The 22,634-nt window shown below is 46.5% G+C and overlaps 1 protein-coding gene across 1 annotated transcript in view; it reads left to right on the top strand.

Moving 5' to 3' along the window:
- The window catches only part of LOC119450657 (KICSTOR complex protein ITFG2-like), a 41,619-nt gene extending 19,942 nt beyond the window's left edge, over positions 1-21,677 (top strand). The window contains exons 6-9 of the mRNA XM_037714169.2: positions 2,751-2,830; positions 12,840-12,899; positions 19,437-19,570; positions 21,608-21,677. Of these exons, the coding sequence (XP_037570097.2) occupies positions 2,751-2,830; positions 12,840-12,899; positions 19,437-19,570; positions 21,608-21,677 (344 nt within the window). The remainder of the gene's footprint in view (positions 1-2,750; positions 2,831-12,839; positions 12,900-19,436; positions 19,571-21,607) is intronic.
- Positions 21,678-22,634: the final 957 nt, after the last annotated feature.

Below are 22,634 nucleotides of genomic sequence, written 5' to 3' on the forward strand. Positions count from 1 at the left end.
GTGCAATATATTAAAAAAAAGATGCTTGCATCACTGCACTATAACAATCAGAACATGACACAAACACATGCACATAAGATGCACACAAATGATAAATACATAAACAGATGGAATCAGCTAGCCACCACCTATTGAAAAAAAAAAAAGAAAAAGCCCAGGACTACGTATAACCATTCCCCTTGCCAGGTACATGGGCTATAGGAGAAACACACGTGCAACCTAGCAGTTACCTCGAGGTAGCAGCTATGGACGCTTTTGCATTCGCAGATGGCTACTTAACCACTCAAGTGTGTTCAGTGTGCACTTGTACTTAGGCACCCTTTTTATTGTCTGTATCTCAAAAATTTAATGTGGCTCCTCAAAATTTTGAGAATGTTTGGATTCTGAGGCTTGCAAAGGTAAATATTTTTATTCCATTTTCGTTCAAGGTGAAGGCTCATACAAAAGATTAGAGATATTATCAGTGCCTCTCACTTTCTCTCAGAACATAAGTGGTCTGTTATTGAGATTCTAGCAGCTTTTCAACAGCAAGAAAGGGAATCAGCTTCCCCTGTTTTCAGCATTGGGTTAATGCAGGCAATTCAGGGAGGCATAAAGTTTTGCTAATACAATAGGTTCGGTAATACCAGATTAGACTGTACCTTGAAACTTTCCTTGCACTTTCTTATTTTGGTGAAATAACCCAGTTTTAAATGGCTCCAGTTAGCATACTCTAACATTGGTCTAATATAGGTTAAGTACATGACTAGCTTAACAGACTGGGATGCTGGCTTTCATTTCCAGGAGAGGAATCATAGCACCTGCTCCAGTTGCATATGTTTTTGGTTATCAGGGGTATTCAGCCTCACTTTAAGGATAATGTGCTGAAACAGGTAGAAGCACACGCATGCCATTAGCGGATAGTTTCGATAGCTTCTTACCTTACACTTGCCACCATGAATACAAAATTTTAGCGTTCGATTTTGTTATTAAACAAACAAACATACTCCTAACAAGGTATTTTAATGTTAGCCGTGTGGCTACGCGGCTGCGCTACGTACTGCAGCATATTAACTTAAGCTTCTTGATACAGATTCACAGCACACTAACAGCGCAAGAAACAGGACGAGAAAATAGACGACGCCCATGTCTGCCAGAATGATACGATACTACGTACACAAGTGACTGCAGCTCCTAAAAAAAATGTGGTGTCGGCTTTTACGCCTTTCGAAATATTCAGAGAGCACTTGTATGAATAATTACAGCACAGGCGCTGAGACGGACGAGCCAGGCTGGCGCTAAGATAAACGTTCACAACACAAATTCCATTGCACGTTCAGTAATTACACACAGATCATTTGCGGCTTTGTTCAGGGGCAGACGTGAGCTTTTGGGTTGGTGCTTGCTGCTAAGTTTGGTGCAAGAATATTGCTAGGAGCAGGAACCACTAATGCGCAATCACGAGCAATACACACACATCCGTTTTTCAGAAGCTGACGTTAATCACGGGTAGCGCGAGGGTCTCTGCGTTGACATGACGACTCCGCCGAATCCCGAATACTGCATATGCGATGACAACAGCTATAAGGGCTTGTTGATAGGTCCTCTTGTAATTTTTTTAACCGCAGGTAGAACGACACAGGCATAAAACACACACAGAGACAGCACACAACGCTGAACGACCACCTGCGAACAGCTGTTTACGTCCGACATTTCTCCTCGTATTGAACTTCACAAACCGCTGTTGCGTACTCCAAAGCAAACTAAACTTTAAGGCGCTTTTAAATTACAAAACGCACGTATTATTTGGTCCTAATAAAGAGAGGTCAATTGTATTATAACGCGCACGTCTTTTTCATTACATTAAACGAATTTATGCGGCGTGTGCGACAAAATCTGGCAGCAAGCAACCCTGGGCGTCGCATAATCGCATTGTTGACATTGCACCATGTAAAATGGCCGTTGCGAATTTCGCATCTGCGAAAATCGCAGTGCAAAATCGCACCATGTGAAACAGCCTTTACGCCGCAATTTGTTACTACCATTACGTGGGGCACAGGAAGTGCTCCTATTGACTTATGCAGATTGGAATTGCTGGCGTGCCTGTTTTGTGCACATTTTGGTAGTTGTGAGCGGCACATTTCTTTGTCTTCATCTTGGTGATGGTTAGCGATCGCAGTAGGTTATCACTTTAAAGTCTGCCTGGCCGGATCATGTTTGTTTGGTTAATGCACTCTGTCTCCTGCGTAACGTTGAGTGGGACATGATCTGCTCAAGATAAAGGAATGTTTTGTGTTTTGTTGTGACTGCATTGTATTGAGGGATTTTTTTACGCTGAAGCTTATCAAAATGGACTTAAGAAACTGCCTGAAAAAAGTTACAGTACCGCCACGTTCGTATAGCATGTGAACGACTTGAAGTCAAATGCTATCTATTTGACAAGGTGGTTGAAAATTGGGGCAGACTCTGACATCCCTGTGCAGTCATGTGTGCACATAAAAAGCTCGTAGATGGATTTATTTTCCAATAAATATCAATTGTATGTGATCGTCCCTCCTACCAACTTCTCTAGCTCCCTTTTCTTATTGCTTTATTGCTCCTCCTTACCCAAAATAAATTACATGTTGCAAACAACTTAGCATCAAAAACAGACTTCATGCAGTGTGTTTATTCCAATTTTCGGGGAATCGTGGCACAGGATGTGCTGTGAATTCAAACTGTTGCAGTGCATTATATATTCTGCTGATGGCTGTTGTGCATTTTCCTCTCAGACAAGGATGGGAAGATGGAGCTGATCCTTGGCCTGACCGATCGTGTTGTTCGGACGTACCAGTGGAGTTCACTAAGCGAGGTGTGTGTGGATAGTGTTGTCTACTGTCACTTGTTCATTACACTGATGCAATACTTCAACCATGCATGAAAACCCCCAGTCCTTTATCGCTTGGGTAGTTATTTGCTTTATCTTTGCAAGCATGATTTTTGGACATGCTCTATATGAGAGGCACCAGCCTGCATTCACTGTTGGTGCAGTACACAGGTCAGTCTAATGTCAGAAGCAAGAGGAAAAAGCACAGCCTCTATGGAGCTAAGAGATGAAGAATATGCAGCTCTTGCATTTGCAAGTAAAATGTGTGTCACAGTAGACGTATGTAAAGTGCAAGTTCACAGTTGGAATAGAGATGCTCAGTAGATATTTCGTCGTTATTAATTTAACTGCTTTATTCAAAGTTAATATTGTTATGGAACAAATGTTAAAGTCATTCCCCAGCAGCTAGCCAGGACAGTGTCTCACTAGCCGGCTACTGCATCTTTCTTTCGTTATATTTTCCTGTTTAGACCATTTGTCATATTAAATACAGTCAATGACCGATTTTCCGGACGCCCGATTTTTCGAACATGCCCGATATTTTGGAAGCCTTTGTGGCACCGCCATGTACCTCATAGAGTCAATGTATAAGAACGTCTGAAATTTCGGACGCAAAAGACCGTTGTTGTCCAATTTTCTGGACCTTTTGACACGTCCGCAGGTCCGAAACCGCATTTATCGAAGCCACCACCTCCGCAATTTTTATTATCTTGCTACCTCGAAATGGCGCTCTCGCACGCAGACCCCCTGGCAGCCATAGCTACCACTGCGGCAACGCTAGGCATAGGTGCTTCTATGTTCGCTACCAAGCTTCTTGCTGTTCGAAGCCTTTGTAATCATCGCCAATGGCTTCGAAGCTCGGAAAGCACGGCGCATTGCATAATGCCGGTTCCCGAAAGTCAACTTCGCCTCAATACGAGGGGTTACGCGGTGAAGCATATGCGAAATATTGCGGTGAAGCACACCAGAGTTAAAAGGGGCAATTGTCACAGGACACACACAGCATGTATTCCTTAATTATACACGCGTGCACCCTCCGTCCCCTGTCACAGTATGAGCACTGATACCCGTAATAATTGTACTGGCAGGCCTTTAGAGCTATTTCGGACGTGCCTGTGGCGATTTGAGCCTTTGGCACCAGTAAAAGGCATGCATTCAATTTCTTGGACTGCCCAATTTTTTGCACATTTTCGCGAAAAATAAAAAAATGGGATGTTGACTGTATTTGATTAATGGTATGTCTAGAATTAAAGTAGTAGAAAGACAACATTCATATTTACTTAACGATCTAACTTGTAACCGTGCATGTGCATGTGAACCTGCTAAGGGGTAAACATTTCTCAGATATAAAATGGTCACCCCTTTGCCTAAGTGTGGCTTTGCACTAGGTACTAACTAGGCATTTCAGAAAAGGGCTGTGCCTAAGCATTTACTGCCATGGAACCTCATTAATTCAGCACTTGTTAATTAACGAATTTGGATGAGGCATACACATGGAATAGTCCTGTTTAGTACAGATGTACACCTAAGATACTGATTAATTTGATATCAGTTGATGGACATGGGTTGTCCAGCACTGGGATGCGCGGTGTTTCGGTGATGAGAGCATGGGAGGCACAGAAGTGTGTGGCGATATTGCAGCCAGATAATAACAGTGCCAACAAAAAACAAATCCATCCAATGCGGAGCATATTGTATCGCCGAACCGCAGCTTGTGGAACAGGCTTTGAGAAGGACATGAAGTGTTTTTTCGCATGCAGGGATTGATCCCGGGAACTGTGCACTCATAAGTAGAGACCGGATTTTAGGCAAATACCTTTTTTGTTCCTTGCGCTCCTATCGCCCCACTTTGATATATGAGCATGAATTAGAGGCTAAGAAGGGCTTTTATAGTGTTTTTATAGTGCCTATAAATGCCTATTTTGATGTTTGTGCCTAAGTGCCTATAAATACCTATAAATGCCTATTTTCAATATCGGCGCCTATATGAACACTCCTTAACCTCAAGTTTCGCTTTCGAGTGCAGCTAGAGACCGTTATTCATGTTACCGGGCAACATTGACTGTTCGGAACTCTATGGGGTTTAACCTAGTCCTCTAGTTCAACCAACTCCTGGAAAACAACCGCTAGCAGCAGTGAAATGGGAGGCGCCGGCCAGCATACGCCGCCGCGCTGACATGGTGCGAGCAGTTGGCGAATGCGAAACCGCGGAGAGCCGTCAGGGTAAAGGAGTGAAGAACAAAAGAAGGAAGAAAACTGTGATGCGCATGCGGCTTTTGTTTTGTTTGTAATTTGCTTTTTAAGATGTTCACCGCCGTCGGGCATTGCTTCTCAGCGTACAAGATCATTCTCAGTGACAAGAGGCACAATTTTGAATCCAAAAATCTGGAGATGGTGGCAGTTTGCTATTGTTTCCACAATCTTCACAGTGATTCTTAGACTACGTTCCGCGTGCCGCCCTCTAAACAGATTTATTCAAACATGTGCACTTCAAATGGGCGGACGTGTATTTGGCAGTGTTGGGACGTTTTGCTTGTACAATTCGGATAATGTCATTGTATATGAGAAAACTGCCAGAGTTGTACCTAACAGTCCTCATGTAAAAACATGTTAATTTCTTAATAAATCGTAGTCTCTCTTGCATTTATTATTTACCTGTTTTTGTTGTGTCTTAATTTGATTGCGTCAGGCAGACATAAAGTAACGTTTTTTTAATCAGTATTCCTAAATTCCCAACTTTCAAGTGTTGTTTTTCATGCCTGTTTCACTATATGTGACGCTCGAGTACAGTGGCCATTGAACATCAATAAGAGCAGTGTGTTTGTAGAATTAAGCCAATTGATCATCATTAGTTCAGCAGTTTTATGGGGCAATTGTTCAGCAGTTTTATGGGGCAATTGCACGGCTATGTTCAACTGTTGGCGCCTTTGTGCCATCATACACAATAAAATTTCTTTTTTTTTTGCCGCAGATACAGGTTGTGCACATCTTCGTTTGAAATTATTGGCATTTATGTAAAGATTTATTGTGCCTATATTTACGACGTTGGAGGCCTAAAACGTTGTTTTGCCTGCCTATTTTTGGCGCCTAAAACGCGCTTTTTTGATGCCTAGAGATCCGGCCTCTACTCATAAGTGACGCAGAACTTGTGGGCTGTACACACTGTTAACTGTATCGGTTAATTCTCTTGAATTGGGATTGCACCGTTAGCTGCACCGATTAATTTTCGTGCATTAGGATTCAGTCTGTGTCCGTATCAGCATGGATGTGGCCCAGAAAGTGCCAAGTTTTTGGGGCCCACATTTGTAACCTTGCCTTTAGCACCATCGAGTCATTTTTTTTTGCTCATCTACTGATATTGTAATACTTCGTTAACTCGAAGTCGCATATCTTGAAAAATCGGCAGTTGAAATTTTTTGCGGCACCGAACCATTACCATACGTGCCTCTACGTGCCCTTTATTGCCCTTTATCTCAAAATATTGTCACGAGAAATGGCAAAGACAAAGATATTGTAGTGGGGCTGGGTCTGAGGCTCTCTTGTCGGACTGAAAACCTGCTGGAACCTGTGCGCTCTGTGCAGTCTTGACTAGGCAAGCGCTAGCCGTTCACGGTTAATTACATACTCCCCGTGACATCTTTTTGGTGGAGGTTGCGGGCTCTATTCCACCCGGCCCTGGATCTTCGGAGCGGACGCCACGTTTCTCCCGCCTCCATGGCCGAAGACAGTACGCAGTCATCGCAGCCCGCGCCTGCGGCGCCGACGACCGTGGTCCTTTCACAGCCCCTCGACCCCGGCACGTTTTGCGGCACGGACAACAAAGACGTTGACGATTGGCTCCTATTGTACGAGCGCATCAGCAAGCACCACAGGTGGGATGAGACTCTAATGCTTGCCAACGTCATTTTCTACCTACGGGGCACGGCTCGGGTGTGGTTTAACACGCACGAAGAAGAACTTACAAGTTGGGACCTATGCAAGGAGAAGATGCGTGCACTGTTTGGCCGATCAGCCGCGCGCCAAATGACAGCCCGGCACGAGCTGGCGGCCAGAGCTCAGACGTCCACGGAGTCGTACGTCGCATACATTCAAGACGTACTAGCCTTGTACCGTACCATTGACAAAGACATGCCAGAGACGGACAAGGTTGGCCACGTGTTGAAAGGCATAGCTGACGATGCCTTCAACATCCTCGTGTAAGAACTGCACCACGGTTGACTCCATTATCACTGAATGCCGGCGGTTTGAACAAGCCAAAAGCAGGCGGATTACTCAGCGCTTTAACAGACTCCCGAATACAGCTGCGACATCCTCGTGCGATGATCCCGTGACGCCCCCTCCGTTCTCGCCGCCTAACAACTTGGCCAGGATTGTTCGCCAGGAGCTCGAAGCCATGGCTCCAGCCGCTTATCAGGCACCTGCTCACGACCATTTGGCGACAATATCTCTCATTCAGGTCGTTGTACGTCAGGAGGTTGCCAATATGGGCGTCGTATTTCCACAAGCCCCCAGTTACGCCCCTCCGCCCATGTGCGCGTCCGGTCCTCCCACTGAACACCACACCACCCCAGTTGTTGCTGCTGCAGCTTCCGCTCCCCGGTTCATACCCCGCACCTCCACCAAAAAGATGTCACGGGGAGTATTTAATTAACCGTGAATGGCTAGCGCTTGCCTAGTCAAGACTGCACAGAGCGCACAGGTTCCAGCAGGTTTTCAGTCCGACAAGAGAGCCTCAGACCCAGCCCCACTACAATACGTGGTTGCTCCCCTCACAGATCTGATCCTTTCGCGCAACATCGCACTTCCCCATACCGTAGTGCTTATTGCCAACAACAAAACGTTGCTTGCAGTCCTCAACTTTTCTACTTCGACCCATGTTCTTCCTCAAGGAATTTCACTAGCCGAACTGTCACCTTTGGAAGAATGTATTGTTTCTGCATTCGCTGCTGACGCTGAGACCGCGACGCAACCTGCCATACCGGCGCCAACCCAGGCACTTCTGGACAAAATGATATCCCCCGACCTCCTACCTTCCCAAAGTGCAGCACTCCGTGGTGTCCTATTTTCGTACCTGGACGTACAGTCGACGTCCGATTTCCCGGACCCTCAAGGAACCGCGAAAACGTCCGGAAAATCGGGAAGTCCGGAAAAACGAATGCACGTGAAAACGCACCTTTTTGGTAGGTATTTTTCGCTGACGGAGAGGGTCACGGCCGGAGTACAAGATTCTCATTGCTATTCAGCCAATGCATCGTTTAGGTGGCTCTGAAAAGAGCCGTTTATAAAAAAAATAATAAAAAATACGACGTGGCCGGCGCTACCTCATAGGTCAGCACTTGGGCGCAAAGAAGTCGCTTATTTTCTTTTGCACGGTCCGCTTGCCCGCGATCATGTCTGCCTCAATTTCAGTCAACGTCATGTTGCCGCTGTACACCGATGACAGTGTCATCAGTGCTCGCGTCAACTCCGAGCTCGTTGGCTGTGTAGGAGCTGGCTCTTCGTTCTCGGTGTCGGAGTCGTCGGAATCCTCCGTAACTTGACGAATGATTTCGTCATCGGTCAACTCCGCATATAGCTCGAGGTCTTTGTCAGCGTCGGCGAAGCCCTCAAAGGCTATCCCGGCTGGAATCGACACGCCGGCAGCGCGCAGATCGTCGAAGGCAACGTCCGCGGATGGCAGTTCGTCACTTCGTCAGTTCGTCCACGGAGGGCAGTTCGCGGATGGCAGTTCGTTCAAAGGTGCGGACGAAGACGAAGGAGCAGTCAGTGCCATCGCTGTAAACGGCGAATCCGCTCGACGAAAAGCGCAGCACGAAACAGCTAGGAACTCGGTGGATGCTGAAGGTCGGGAAACGTGATCACTGAAGATAGCGCGCAGCAGCAAACGATCAACCGCAGACACGACCGCAGAGCTGGCAGAGCTGACAAAACAACACGTGAACGAACACAGTGAGGTTTGGCTTGGCTAAGCTACGGTTGGCAACGGATTGACACGTGCGGTTTCGAGGTTACGGCAGCCGCGGCGCGGTGCGGCGGTGCTGCTGGCCACACCTGCGATGCGAGTATGGTGAGTTCGAGGATAAGAAAACAACCAAAATGGCGGCGTCGGTGGTGACTTTGGGTCGGCGGTTAACAGTAAAAAGTCTGGGAAATCGGATGGCGAAGGCTATAAGCGTCCGGAATTTCGGACTTTTTAATACATTGACTCTATGGGGAACTTGACGGTGCCACAGATGAGTCCGGGAAATCAGGCATGTACGGAATTTCGGGCGTCCGGGAAATCGGACGTCGACTGTATTTGATGTTGCGAACAGTCCACTAGGACTTACACATGTCGTGGCCCACCGCATCGAAACTGGAGACGCCAGCCCCCTTCACAAGCACCTTTACCGAGTATCTCACTCTGAGCGCGAAGTCATCCAAAAGGAGGTAGAGAAAATGCTTGATAAAGATGTTATAGAGCCTTCCTCTAGCCCTTGGGCATCCCCTGTAGTGCTTGTGAAAAAGAAGGACAACAGCTGGCGGTTCTGCGTCGATTATCGCCATCTCAATCGGGTAACGAAGAACGATGTGTATCCTCTCCCACGAATTGATGATGCGCTCGACTGCCTCCATGGTGCCAAATATTTCTCGTCGCTAGATCTCCGCTCGGGATACTGGCAAATTGCCGTCGATGACCGCGACCGCGAGAAGACCGCATTCATCACACCCGACGGCCTCTACCAATTTAAGGTTATGCCTTTTGGGTTGTGTAATGCTCCTGCAACTTTTGAACGCATGATGGACACTCTTCTACGCGGTCTGAAATGGTCGACCTCTCTTTGTTATCTGGACGACGTCATCGTTTTCTCGCCCAGCTTTGACAGCCACCTCCCTCGTCTGCCGGCCATTCTCGACATCTTTCGCCGGGCTGGCCTCCAGCTCAATTCGTCTAAGTGTACCTTTGGGCGCCGCCGCCAGATCAAATTACTTGGACACTTAGTCGACGCTACTGGTGTCCAACCAGACCCCGACAAGGTCCGTGCCGTCCGCGAGTTCCCAGTTCCAATGTCTACTCAAGAAGTACGCAGCTTTCTTGGGCTCAGACCCAGCCCCACTACAATACGTGGTTGCTCCCCTCACAGATCTGAACGTGTACAGGAGTACACGTTCTCGGTAGTGTACAAATCTGGCAAGTTACACAATGACGCTGATTGCCTCTCCCGCCATCCCGTTGAACCATCCGACTCCACTGAAACGGACCCCGACACCTATGTCTTGGCGATAATAGACTTCACCCATGTGGCCGACGAACAACGTCGAGATCCATCTTTGCTCTCTCTTATTGACCGTCTGCAATCCGGCACCCTCGACCCTTCCCTCAACATGTTCTTGCTTCAGGATAACGTTCTTTACCGCCGCAACATGCACCCCGACGGCACAGAACTCCTGCTCGTTGTCCCGCATCATCTGCGCAGGGATGTCCTCATCCAGTTTCATGACGCCCCCACTTCCGGGCACTTAGGCGTCTCCAGAACTTATGATCGCATACGACGACGCTTTTTCTGGAAGGGCCTTTATCGGTCCGTTCGCCGCTACGTAACATCTTGTGACCTGTGTCAGCGTCGGAAGAAACCTGCGACTCTACCCGCTGGTCTCCTTCAGCCAATTGACGTTCCAGCCGAGCCATTTTATCGAGTGGGCCTGAACTTGCTGGGTCCCTTTCCAATTTCCACGAAAGGCAACAAATGGATTGCAGTCGCTACGGATTATACCACTCGATTTGCAATTACTCGAGCGTTGCCAACCAGCTGCGCCACAGACGTAGCCGACTTCCTACTGTACGACGTCATCCTTCAACATGGTGCTCCACGTCACCTACTCACAGATCGCGGTTGCTGTTTCCTGTCTCGTGTGGTTGACGATCTACTTCGATCATGTGCTACTCATCACAACTTCACGACCTCATATCACCCTCAAACTAATGGACTCACCGAACGCTTAAACCGTACACTGACCGACATGCTTTCCATGTACGTTTCCGATGACCACCATGATTGGGACGTTGCGCTCCCGTTCGTCACATTTGCATACAACTCATCGTGTCATGAAACTGCCGGCTACTCACCCTTCTATCTTCTCTTTGGACGCCATCCCTTACTACCCTTTGACACCTTGCTCCCTTCTGATCCGGCCTCCACGTCCACGACTTCCTATGCGCAAGATGTCATCACGCGTGCGCTCATTGCGCGCACAGTAGCCCGCGCTCGGCTCACGTCATCGCAGACCGCACAAAAGGCCATCCACGATCGTCGACACCGGGATACAGATTTTCCACCGGGCTCTCTCGTCCTTCTCTGGCTCCCATCTCGTCGCGTCGGCCTGTGTGAAAAGTTAATGTCGCGTTACTTCGGACCCTATCGCGTGCTGCGCCAGGTGACTCCTGTCACCTATGAGATATCTCCCATGGCATCCACCTCATCGACTGCCGCACCGCGAACTGACATCGTACATGTTTCCCGCCTCAAACTTTACAACTGTGATAATCCATTTTGATCACAACAAGCACCGGGACAGTGCTTCATCGGCCGGGGATAATGTCACGAGCAATGGCAAAGACAAAGACATTGTAGTGGGGCTGGGTCTGAGGCTCTCTTGTCGGACTGAAAACCTGCTGGAACCTGTGCGCTCTGTGCAGTCGTGACTAGGCAAGCGCTAGCCGTTCACGGTTAATTAAATACTCCCCGTGACAATATTTTTGTGCCAAATTGCGGATATCTCAATTTTGAGAATGAAACAAAAACTCTGCCGCCGGACCGTTTAACAAGCTTCACATGAGGCTGCCACACATACCACAGAACGGACGCTTTCCCTGTATGTGAAGTCGGAATCTAGCAGCTTAAAAACTTCGTCAAGCAGCACCATGGGGCGTGTCATGTGACGGGAGAGACGTGTGCAGAGGCAAGCCCTGCAAAATAGCACTCTTGACGCAGTACATCGCTTTATGCAATGCACGTGATTTACCATCGAAAGTGTGATTTCCGTTTTAATTTTATTCTACGCAATGCAAGCGGCACGGATTTTTTTCAACGCACGCGGCACGGCGAATGCACGCGGCACGGCGAACCAGCTTCACGCAGTTTTTTTCTGCACTAAATAAAATGGCAGTGTCGTGAAACGGAGCTGGTTGATATCTCTGCTATGATTTTATTTTACCTTTAAAACCTTTACAAAGAGCTAATTTAAAAGCTGTTGTTGAAAAGCTGGTCAGTAGTAGTAAATTGTTTAGAAAACTGAATTTTTCACCACAATTTCCGCAACTTTGCTTATCTCGAAAATCCGCTTGTCTCAAATATTTTTCCGGTTTTTACTACTTCGAGTTAACGAGGTGTTACTGTATGTTGCAAATAGGGAATTTTTTTTTTTTTAATGGATACCAAGGTTACATGCTTGAATGAATATCTTCATGAATGTGGACTAAGTAAACAGCTCCTCATGTTTGCTATGGTAAAGTCCACTGGTCTTTCCGGAAACTAAACATGGAGATGAAGTTGTAACATCATCACATCATCATCACATCATCATCATATCATCATCATATCCTAGATTTTTATCTTTCATCTCATCTTGTATTCGAAACACACTTCATGGGTACTTTTCATCATCTGTGATGACATAATGGCTTAGATCAAATTAATGTCAATTCTCTCGAAGACTGATCGCAAGAACTGAATTAAATTACTTCCATGTAGTTCCCCATGCATCCGACTTATATCTGGGTCGAATATTTTGCATAATCGCTTAAAAGGTAACGATAAACAGGATTAAAGGTAACCTGTAATTAAATGTACAAGGGGTGGCAAGGTGATATGTTGCAGAATTCACAGGTGTGTTCACACTTTGAAGTAAAAAAAAAAAAAAAGATAGAAATGTGTGTTTACAAACAGTGCACATTGTTGGAGATTCAACCTCAAGGTAGCCTAATGACGTGTCTTGCACCTGCCGTGCATTTCAGAGTGGAACTGAAGGCCAGGGCAAGCTGGTGGGCCTGCACAAGTGGGAGTTTGCAAATCAGGTGGGCTGCCCTATTTAATAAATAGCGTAGGGGCCGTGTTCTTGAAAATTTTCTGCTGCACTTTTACTCCTGTGTGGTTTGACATGCAGTACAATGCCTTGATGTAGCAAAGGGCATTCCTTGACGTCGCGATGCCTTTGCTTTCTGAATTCTTGTTCACAGATGGGGTAGCAGTGTGGCAACGAGAAAATACTAGGGCTGGTGCAAACAAGCATTTTTGTTGCTCACATTACGATCTGTTTATTGCGTTAATTGGTGCTGATCAAAAGTGATTGACGCAGTTGTAAAGGAGGCGAGCCAGTATGCAATTAGTATTGTGAAATTGACATTGTGACAGAAAGCTTGATGAGGGCACTGTAGTTGCACTCGTTGAAGCAGCAGTGTAAGCAACAGGAATTTATAAAGAACCACCACGCAGGGTGACTTCCAGCTCACTCGGCGACCCCTTCTTTACAACGACACAACAACACGCATAGCAGTTAAGATGCTTTTAAAAAAAGCCCAGAGCACTTTGTGTTGTATGTCTTTCTAGCATGCCTGGCAAGTCTCTAGTTAGGGCTAGTTGAAAGTGATCACTGAAAAGAATGCGATTTCTGCTTTCTTTGTGGTCCCTCTCACTGCTGCTGTGTTATCACTGTTGCTGTGTTATCACTGTAGCTGTGTGAGCCAGCCATAAGGGAAAAATTTTTTTTTTTTTGGTATGCAGCATGCCTCTGCATATATCCGGATAGATGAATATGTTGGTTAAAGGGACAGCGACAGTGATTTTAGGCGTCATTGGTTTGCATCTGAAGATCTTATTCCTGAACTCTCGCACCATGTTTTGTGGGTTTTATGCTCATTTAAGTGTATGGGTTTCTTGAACGTAGTTTGAAAAAGGCCTGTGTGTCCTTCCCTCTCACTAAAGCGCTAATATCAGCCATTTGGGAACAAGGTCACGGGGGGGTATTTATTACAGTAGCTGATGCCAGAGCCACGCAATGGCCCTTGGCTTGACTCAGGTTCATTATTGGCTCAGCTAGCAAGCTTACGACCATGGAAAGATGCCTGCACCTGAATGCTCACATCATGAGCCTATGAGCCACCTGAATGCTCAGCACGTGTTTTTTTTTTTTTTCTTGAGCAGAGTCTCTCGTGAGTGCACATAGGAGAGCAGCGTCGAATACTGCATATCCCATATAGGATTGGCAGTAAGTGAAATAAATAAGTAAATGTAAATGCAGGCACCTGTGAGCTTTACTTTATGCCAAAAAGAGGTTTTCTATCATTTTGAATTTTCATCCTAGAACAGAGTCAGCGGAACATCCAGGGTTTAAATTGTATGCTGCTGGAGACCATGCTAAAAGGAGGCTAAGACAAATGTCGTAGGAAGCCAGTGGAGAGTGCTGAGGGGCCTGAACTTGTTTGGTTTAGCTTTAATTTAGGCCTCACAGGTACAAATAGGGCATAATTACTCTTTCCACGAAACTGGAATACATAAAACAAAACCCTGTTAAATTACAGCACAGTTAACAAATACAGTGGAATCTCATTGATACGATTTGGCATAATGCGCTTTTCGGGATAATGCGTTTCTTTTTATTTTCCCGATAATACGATTTGGTTGGATGATACGATTTTCGGATGATATGCTTTATTTTCCGGTTCCCGTGAAGATTATATCAACGAGATTCCACTATATATGATGGTTATTGTGGTTCACAGCAGTGCACAACAGTGCCGATGTAGTTCGCAGCTGTCTCCTGCGTTTCTGCATTTTATAAAGAAATTGTGGCTTTGAGGTCCAGAAGACTGGTGTATACTTAGATTATATTGTCTACAACAAATGCCCAAAGCTGCAATTCACTTTCAAGGGCCCATCACCAGGTTTGGCCATTATAAACAGACAAGCGCAGTATATAAAACGCGGTTCAATGATAGTGTCTGCAAAGTATTACACCGTTGTGCACCATGAAAACAGCTGAAGTTTCAGACCAAACAACGCACACCCTTCTTCTTGAAGGAGCCCTGCTCCCAGCCAGAAAGTTGAGCTCAGACGCACAAGTGTGGCTACGTAATTCACATTGCTGAAACACGACCATGTAAAACCAACAGGCAATGAAGCCAAGGACAGCATATCGGTAATTAGCTGTGGTTGAAATTGAAATGCAGAAAGTAATGAAGAAAAGGGAAAGTGAAAGTGGACGCAAACTTGACTTGTCACCGGTGGGGACCGAATCCACAACTTTCGCGTTATGTGTGCGATGCACTACCAATTGTGCTACAGTGACAGCCATCAATCTGTTCACTAATTTGGGGTTTTGTGTGTACTAGATGTAGCCCTGGGGGCGTTAGCCAGCACCACTCGGGGTCATGGCCCCGAGTGGTTAGGTGGGGAACACCCGCCATGGCCCGATGCTGTCCTGTAACATGTGAACTTAGAAGAGCAGGCACGTAGCTAATAAACACTCGTATGCTACCCAATGGCATCAAGGCTACCAGATTTGAGACCCTCGCTATGAATGAATGATAAGAAGAGAACCAGAGGGGCTTGATTTTTGTTTATCATGACCGTATAAAGCCAACAGGCAATGAACCTGTTGCTTTAACCACAACAATACGCGAAGGTTGTTGGTTCAGTCCCCACCGGCGACAGGTGACCTTTTCGTCCATTCATTTCTCTTTTCTTTAATATTTTCTACATTTCAATTTCAACCACAGCTAATCACAGTAAAACCCTGGTGATACGAACCCGGCTGGTACGAATTTCGGTGTGATACAAATTCGTAACATTCCCCGGCCGAAATACATTGCTCACAATACGGAAAAAAATCGGCTGTTCCGAACGTGTTGCCGCGCCGCTACGGATCATACGAACGCGTGAGCAACAGCGGCGGCGGCCGAGCTAGCGAGGCCACCGGCACAGACAAGCCGGCACGGCGGGATCCGGGCGGGATCCATAGTCGCCAAGCAACCGACTACGTCACGCGGCTGCGCAATCTCTCATTGGTCCCCACGTCGAGCGGACCGGACCACATCACAGCCTAGCCGATGCTTAGCGAGAAATTAGACGAGGACCGCTGCTGCAACGACGACCGAGGCACAGCCCCGACGGTCAAAACGCTCTCTGCACTCGACGTGCTCAGGCGTTCAGTAGCGTACGAAAACATTCCCAAGATCACGTGCGCGCACTTATGCACCTTTCAGAAGGCGATCGTTGACGATTTGGACAAGAAGAAAACGTCCCGTTCATACGTTTTTCAAGGGACCGCGAAAAAAAAGAAAAAACAAAAGCTGCAGTTTCGCCCGAAAGGTGAAGCAACGGAAACGCAGCAGCAGCAGCGAGCGAATTGACCTTTGCGATGTCTCTCGCTTCAACGCGAACTAAATGTCGTAGGCACAGCGCATACGAAGCTACTGGCACTAGGCGCACTTTGTCAACATCGCAGATCATTTTGACGATAAGGTCCGCGCGGGTGCGTCGTATCTGCAAAGTGCCGGTCACTTGTTGAAACGCATCGGTCGCTTGTTACAATGTACAAGCTGGCTGCACCGCTACATTTACCTGACCGCCACATTCAAACGCAACGTAACGTGCTGGTACAGTATATAGATTGGCGAAGTATCACGTGGAACGCCCGGTTATTCGAATGCGAAAGCATTTGCGATGGTTAATTCGAACATACCGCGCACCGACAATGCTCTCAGCAGCGCACCAAATCACGTGGCGGCGCCTCCAACCGGCATTGCTCCGACACCGCCATAGAGCAAAAGCTTAGGCGAGACCCCTCAACGCCGCGCGGAGAAAAAAAAAAAAAGAACCGCGGCGTCACGCCAAGGTCGCCATTTCTGCGTGGCGCTGGAACACGTGCGTACGTGCCGACGTCTCAGCCAATGCTGCGGCTGCAACGCAGAGGGAAGCAACGGCGGAGGCCTAGTCCGGCCAACGCTCGCTTCAACGGCAGAAAACTAAACTTCAGGGAGCGCGCTAAGCGGCACCGGGCTGGCGGGCGCGGCGGACGTGCACGGAGATAGTCGAAGGTGAGGAGGCTACGAGGGTGTTGAGAGGAATGGCGAGGGGAGCCCCCGAAGCGACAGAGTTGCCGAGGCCAAATCCGCTTCCCTGCCGCCCTCCTCCCTCACCTGCGACGGTCCCCGCGCGCGCCCGTCGCCGTGTCGCCTCTTCCTCTTCACAACCACAGTCTCTCTCTCTCTCTCTCGCCATGCCTGCGCCTTCCGCTCCCTGAAGTTTCGTTTTCTGTCGTTATCGCGAATCGAACGCCGGCAGTTTCGTGGCCCTCGCTCGATATGTGCTTGCGCGCCGCGATATTTCACGAATCGCACCGTTCGCACGTCGTGTTATGGTGCACGAATATTTCAAAAAGAAGTCTTCTTTTAATTCGAACAAATTTTTCTGCGCCTTCGAGTTCGCATTATCGAGATTCGACTATACATGGAAGTCAATGGGATTTAGGTCTGGACCGCGAAAACGCGACGTAGCAGCTGGGAAAACGCAGCAGCGAGGAAGGTATCAATGGAATTCCACTATTAGAAATCTTTTCTGGTAAAAATAAATTCATTTTTCTTGATATTGTGCATGTTTTGATGATACGAATTTCGGGTGATACGAATATTTCACGCGACCCCGCGAGATTCGTATCACCGAGGTTTTACTGTACCACTATGCTTTCCTTTGCTTCATTGCCTGTTGGCTTTATATGGTCGTGAATAACAAAACTCAAGCCCCTCTGTTTCCCTTCTCGTGAATGCATTGCTGAAACGTCACTCATCGTGACACTTGACTTTGAGAAATATTCAAGGCTGCAGCCGTTATTTGTTTTATCTGTTGCTTCACTAGACAATTTAAAGTTTAGAGGAATAATGAAACCTACAAACCGAATGTCTGGAAGTCTTTGGTTTAGTTCGTGACATGGCAAGAGGGACATAATTCCATTTTGTCTGCTTGTTCGCACATTGTGCAGTCACACACACTCAGAAAACGAAACTATCTCCAAACGTGCGTGCACTGAGGTATCCACTTCAATGTAGTGCAGAAGCAGCCAGAGAACAATGCAGGTGTGCTTGTGCACAGCACACAAAGTCGTGTTTGTGTTGTGACAGCAGGAGTGAAATACTAGTTCCTTTTCTTCCACACTTTCCAGCAGTCAGCCGCTTGCTAGTTTTACAGCGAAGCTGTCAAGGGGAGTTCCTCAGCCGTTTTCATGTGGTGGTGAAAGCCAGTGTGTAGAGGTGGGCTTCCGTATAAAACGTTATTCAAAGAACAGCCACAGTGCGAATTTTCGCTTTGAAACAGAATTATCCATCATTATAAAATAAATGTTGCCTTCTGTATACCGTATTTTCGCGCGTATAACCTGCACCAAAAATTTAAGAAAGTTGGCTGTAAAGTGGGGGTGCGGGTTATACGCGACTTTTACTTGGAGGGTGTGGTTTCACGGCTGCGCGGCGCTCGCTGCCCTGTAGCCACACCTCGAGGCAAAGTTCTCCGCCATTTAGTTTCGTTATCTCTTAGGAAATCCTACCCTCTCCCCACCACTGCATGATGAAGGTCCCCTCTCGCCTCCATCATGGTCATCCATTCCTTTCCTTTTTACAGGTCAGCATTTTGCCTATAGAGAATAATGCACGCGGCGCCGGCGAACTTGTACGTCACCCATTCACGCGAAGCGCTTTACGATACGGCTGATAGCCAAATCGCCGTTGCCCATGCGAGTGCTGCTCCGGCCACACTGTCATCCTCTGTCGCGTGAATGTTAGCTGCGCCTGCGAAGTGATGCGACTTGCGTCGGATGTCACGTGACTGATTTGTCTGCGATGGCATCCATCGTGTGACTTCAGCTTTATCAGCATCGCCGAAGGGGGGGGGGGGGCAGAGCCGCTGGTGATACGATGATGTGGACGAGTCGTGTGTCCGTGAATGGACTGTTTTTGAAAAGATTTGTGCGTTGTTGCATGCATTTATTACCGCGGGTTATATGCGCGGATATCTATTTTTATTTCCCGGCTGTTTAATTGGTGCGGGTTATACGCGGTGGCAGGTTATGTGCAGAAAAATACGGCACCGCATTTGAAGGACGGCAAATTCTTCACATATTTCATTTTAGCCAGTAATCCGTAATTTGTGTTTCTCGCATCGCATTTTACCGGCTCCACGTTGGAGGTCAGCTAAGAGTTTGTATGACTGCAACGGTGAAAGCTGCAGGTGTGCTGCTGCAACGCAGCCTGCGTGGGCGCCATCGCTAAATACAGCCAGCAAGCAGACCTCTAGTACTTCCGAAGGGTGTAAGCACTCGCTTAGTACTATATAGGTTCGCTGTCTGTAATGTATAAGGTGCTCAGATTGTCATACCTCTCTTAAGGATATTTTTTTTTTGTGTTGGCATGTTCATTTGCTGAGCTGCATGCTTTTTATCCGAGTCAGGGTCTCTAGACTTCATACGAGACTACCAATTGGATGTCTCTGTACACGGTGACAACCTAAGCATTCTGTTAGCATGTGCCTAGTGAAATCATCACTGAACAGGGTGATCCACACAGGTGGGCAACATCTCACTCAACAACACACCTGAAGGGGGCTTGGCCATTCTGGTGGCACAGCCTGGTGGCACCTACATCAAGCTTGACTTTGGCACGTCTAAGGTTGGCAGCAGCCCCACCGACAGTACTGCCAGGCAAGCGGTTTTCTTTTCTTGTGGCTATAGTTACGGTTAAACCTCGATGTAACAGGCTTCATTGCAATGAAATCGTCTAAATAATCATTTAACTTCTTGTGACTTGATTTCCATAGAAATCCATTTATCTTCGGCCTCAGTAAAACAGTGCGTTTACCGACAATTTCAGGGTAACAAAATCTCACCGCTGGGGCAAAGGAGACTGAATCAATCAATAAAAACTTCGCATTAAAAACGTGAAGCCATTGTCTGACACAAACTTGGACTTCACACCGCGCATGAGGTTACATAATGAAAAATTTATTTGTATTTTCATACGAAATGTGCATGGAGTGCTTCAGTTGATAGCTCTCATCTATGCCCGGGTTGCATGGGAACGGCAAAAGTTCACTGCACAAACTGCACAGCACTGACTCTGAGCATCATGTTCATGTGTTAGGGCAGTGCACCATGCACGGGCTCTGAATTCTCTAAGCAAGTGCTGCCTTCGAAAGCTGTCTTCAAACGTTGCACTAGCGCATACTCACCGTGTACTACTTTTATTCAGTTTGAATATGCCCTCGATAAAAATCTGCACTCGATTTTTGTACTTCAAGAAATGCAAAAGCAATGTCCTTGATTGTTTCCTCACTCTTTTAAGCATGAAATGCTTTTAGCTATTGTTGTCGGCGACGTTCAAGTGACCTTGAGCCAAAAGCCAGAGCCGTTGTCCGGACACTCAAACGAGAACATCCGAGCACCATTGCAGCAACAAAACGAGATCATCCAAGCAACCAGTCAAAAGTTAAAAAAAAATGCTGTCTCTGGCCGCCAACCCTTTGTACAGGACCACATTACATACTCTAGTTACTGCCCCAACAAGTGTTAAAAAATATTGCTTCCAAGTTCTTCCTAATGTTTGTTCACAATATCACTGAAGCTGTAACATCTAGTACGCTGAAGTTTTATCTGTCATTTTCAATAACGACTTTCAAAAGGCAGATACAGGGCACCATACACTAGATTGTCATCTTTTGGGGCTGAGATAGGGTTGCCTGTGCTCTTTTGAACGCCAACAGCCTGTGCATTCCGCAGTGTGGCTTTGCGCCGCCTCCTTCAAGAGATGGCGCCACGCTGCGTGACCAGGCCGCCAGCGTCCAGCGCGCCGCGGATGGTTGTTAGGCTGAGACGAGACTTGCCACGAGGTTCATTTCAAGACAGGTTCATTTCGGCTCAGTAAGCTTTCAGGCCTGCGTTGCGGCACCAGTCAGCTTTGCCAGAAGCCATTTCATGCTTACATCTACTCTCGATTATGGGAGAGCCAGCATATTTTTGTACTAGTGAGAGAGCCCTTACGGCTGAAGTGATGCCTGAATTGGATTGAATGACAGCAATTTTTAATGGCCATGATGAAGTTCCGGCTACTACAGTACAGAAAACCATGTCTTTTTGAGATCAGTTTTTAGTACTCTGAGGTTGCTCTGGGCATGATTTGGATGCCAGCTTTAAGTAGTGTCCAATGATGACAAATATGCGATGCTCGCTGAAGCTTCCAGGACCTGGGAGTACGAGAAAGCAGGGCCTTCAAGATTTGGAAGGTGGGATTCAAGATGTGGGTTAGGATTAGGACGCTGCCTATTGCAGTTTTGGTTTTCTGCTCTATTATAATGCGCATATCATATTTTAGTGAATTTTTCCGGAAAGTGCGTGTTACAGAGTTCATCACAAGAGTTTTCAAGGACTTTCAAGACCCTCACAAGACATTTTCAAGAACTAGAGCACCTTGATGCCTTACAGCTTGAAAACAAAGCACTGTCCTAAAAAATGAGCTACATTTTTTATTGCACATGTAAAAAAAAAGCATAAGCCTTTTTTGCATAAACAATTGAAAAAAAGGATGTCTTCCCTCCACGAATGTCCTAGTAAGATTAAATTGGCTTGACTCATGGCTTGCAATAAATCTCGTGGTTCGATACATAAATAAAACCCGCTAAGCTTAGCCGAAAGCAAAATTTAAGAATCTTTACACACTTTATGAAACTTTGAACACCTTTCAAGGCCTTTCGAAATGGCAGTTTCGCCATTCAAGGGTTTCGGGGGCCACTATGTGCCCTGGCATGAGGATTGAGCAAATATGGTATATGGGAACTTGCCCTTCAAAGTCTGTTTGTGCAAAATTGTCAAAATCATTTAAGGTCTATTTTAAGCTAGATATGATTGGAAGGACAGATGACGCTGGTCATTTTGTTACTAGTATCTGTTTGAAATTCACGATTTTACTATCTACAGAGGTGAAGTGATCATTCCCCATCTGCAGTCTTAAGTCAAAATTTGTTTTCTCTTGAAGGGTAATTTCAAACAGCATATCAATAATCTACAAAAAATAGGCAGGCTTTGAAAACTTATTACATGGTGGCAGTTCTATAGAATCACAAACAAGAACGACCGACTAACATTGGTTGCGCACAGCCTGTGCCAAGTTTGCTTGTGTTTTCTAGCTTGGTGTACCAGACAGTGAATTGTTCTTAGATGTAACATTGCATTCTTGAAATTTTATAACCCGCTGTGGTTGCTCAGTGGCTATGGTGTTGGGCTGCTGAGCACGAGGTGTGGGATCGAATCCCGGCCAGGGCGGCCACACTTTTATGGGGGCGAAATGCGAAAACACCTGTGTACTTAGATTTAGGCTGCTGTTAAAGAACCCAGGAGGTCGAAATTATTCTGGAGTTCCCACTGTGGCGTGCCTCATAATTAGATTGTGGTCTTTGGCACGTAAAACCCCATATTTTTCTTTTTGAAATTTTATAGCTGGAGTACTGTCTTCTTGAACAAATATATTTTATACATAGACAGTCTGCATACCCATGCATAGGCGGTAATCTTTAAAAACATTGATTACTGGACTTTTTCTTTGGGTTCATATGCTCACCTAGTTTATCACCTTCTGCGTTGTATAAATATTATTCAAACAGGTAAGTAAGGCTAGGACTGGATGCCTTCGAAGTGAAAAAAAAGGAACAAGCAGGACATGGATGAACGGAAATGTAAGGTACTTTATATCATGTTAAAAACATTTTAAAAAATG

Source organism: Dermacentor silvarum, chromosome 4 (assembly GCF_013339745.2).
Source record: "Dermacentor silvarum isolate Dsil-2018 chromosome 4, BIME_Dsil_1.4, whole genome shotgun sequence".
NCBI classification, from domain to species: Eukaryota; Metazoa; Arthropoda; class Arachnida; order Ixodida; family Ixodidae; genus Dermacentor; species Dermacentor silvarum.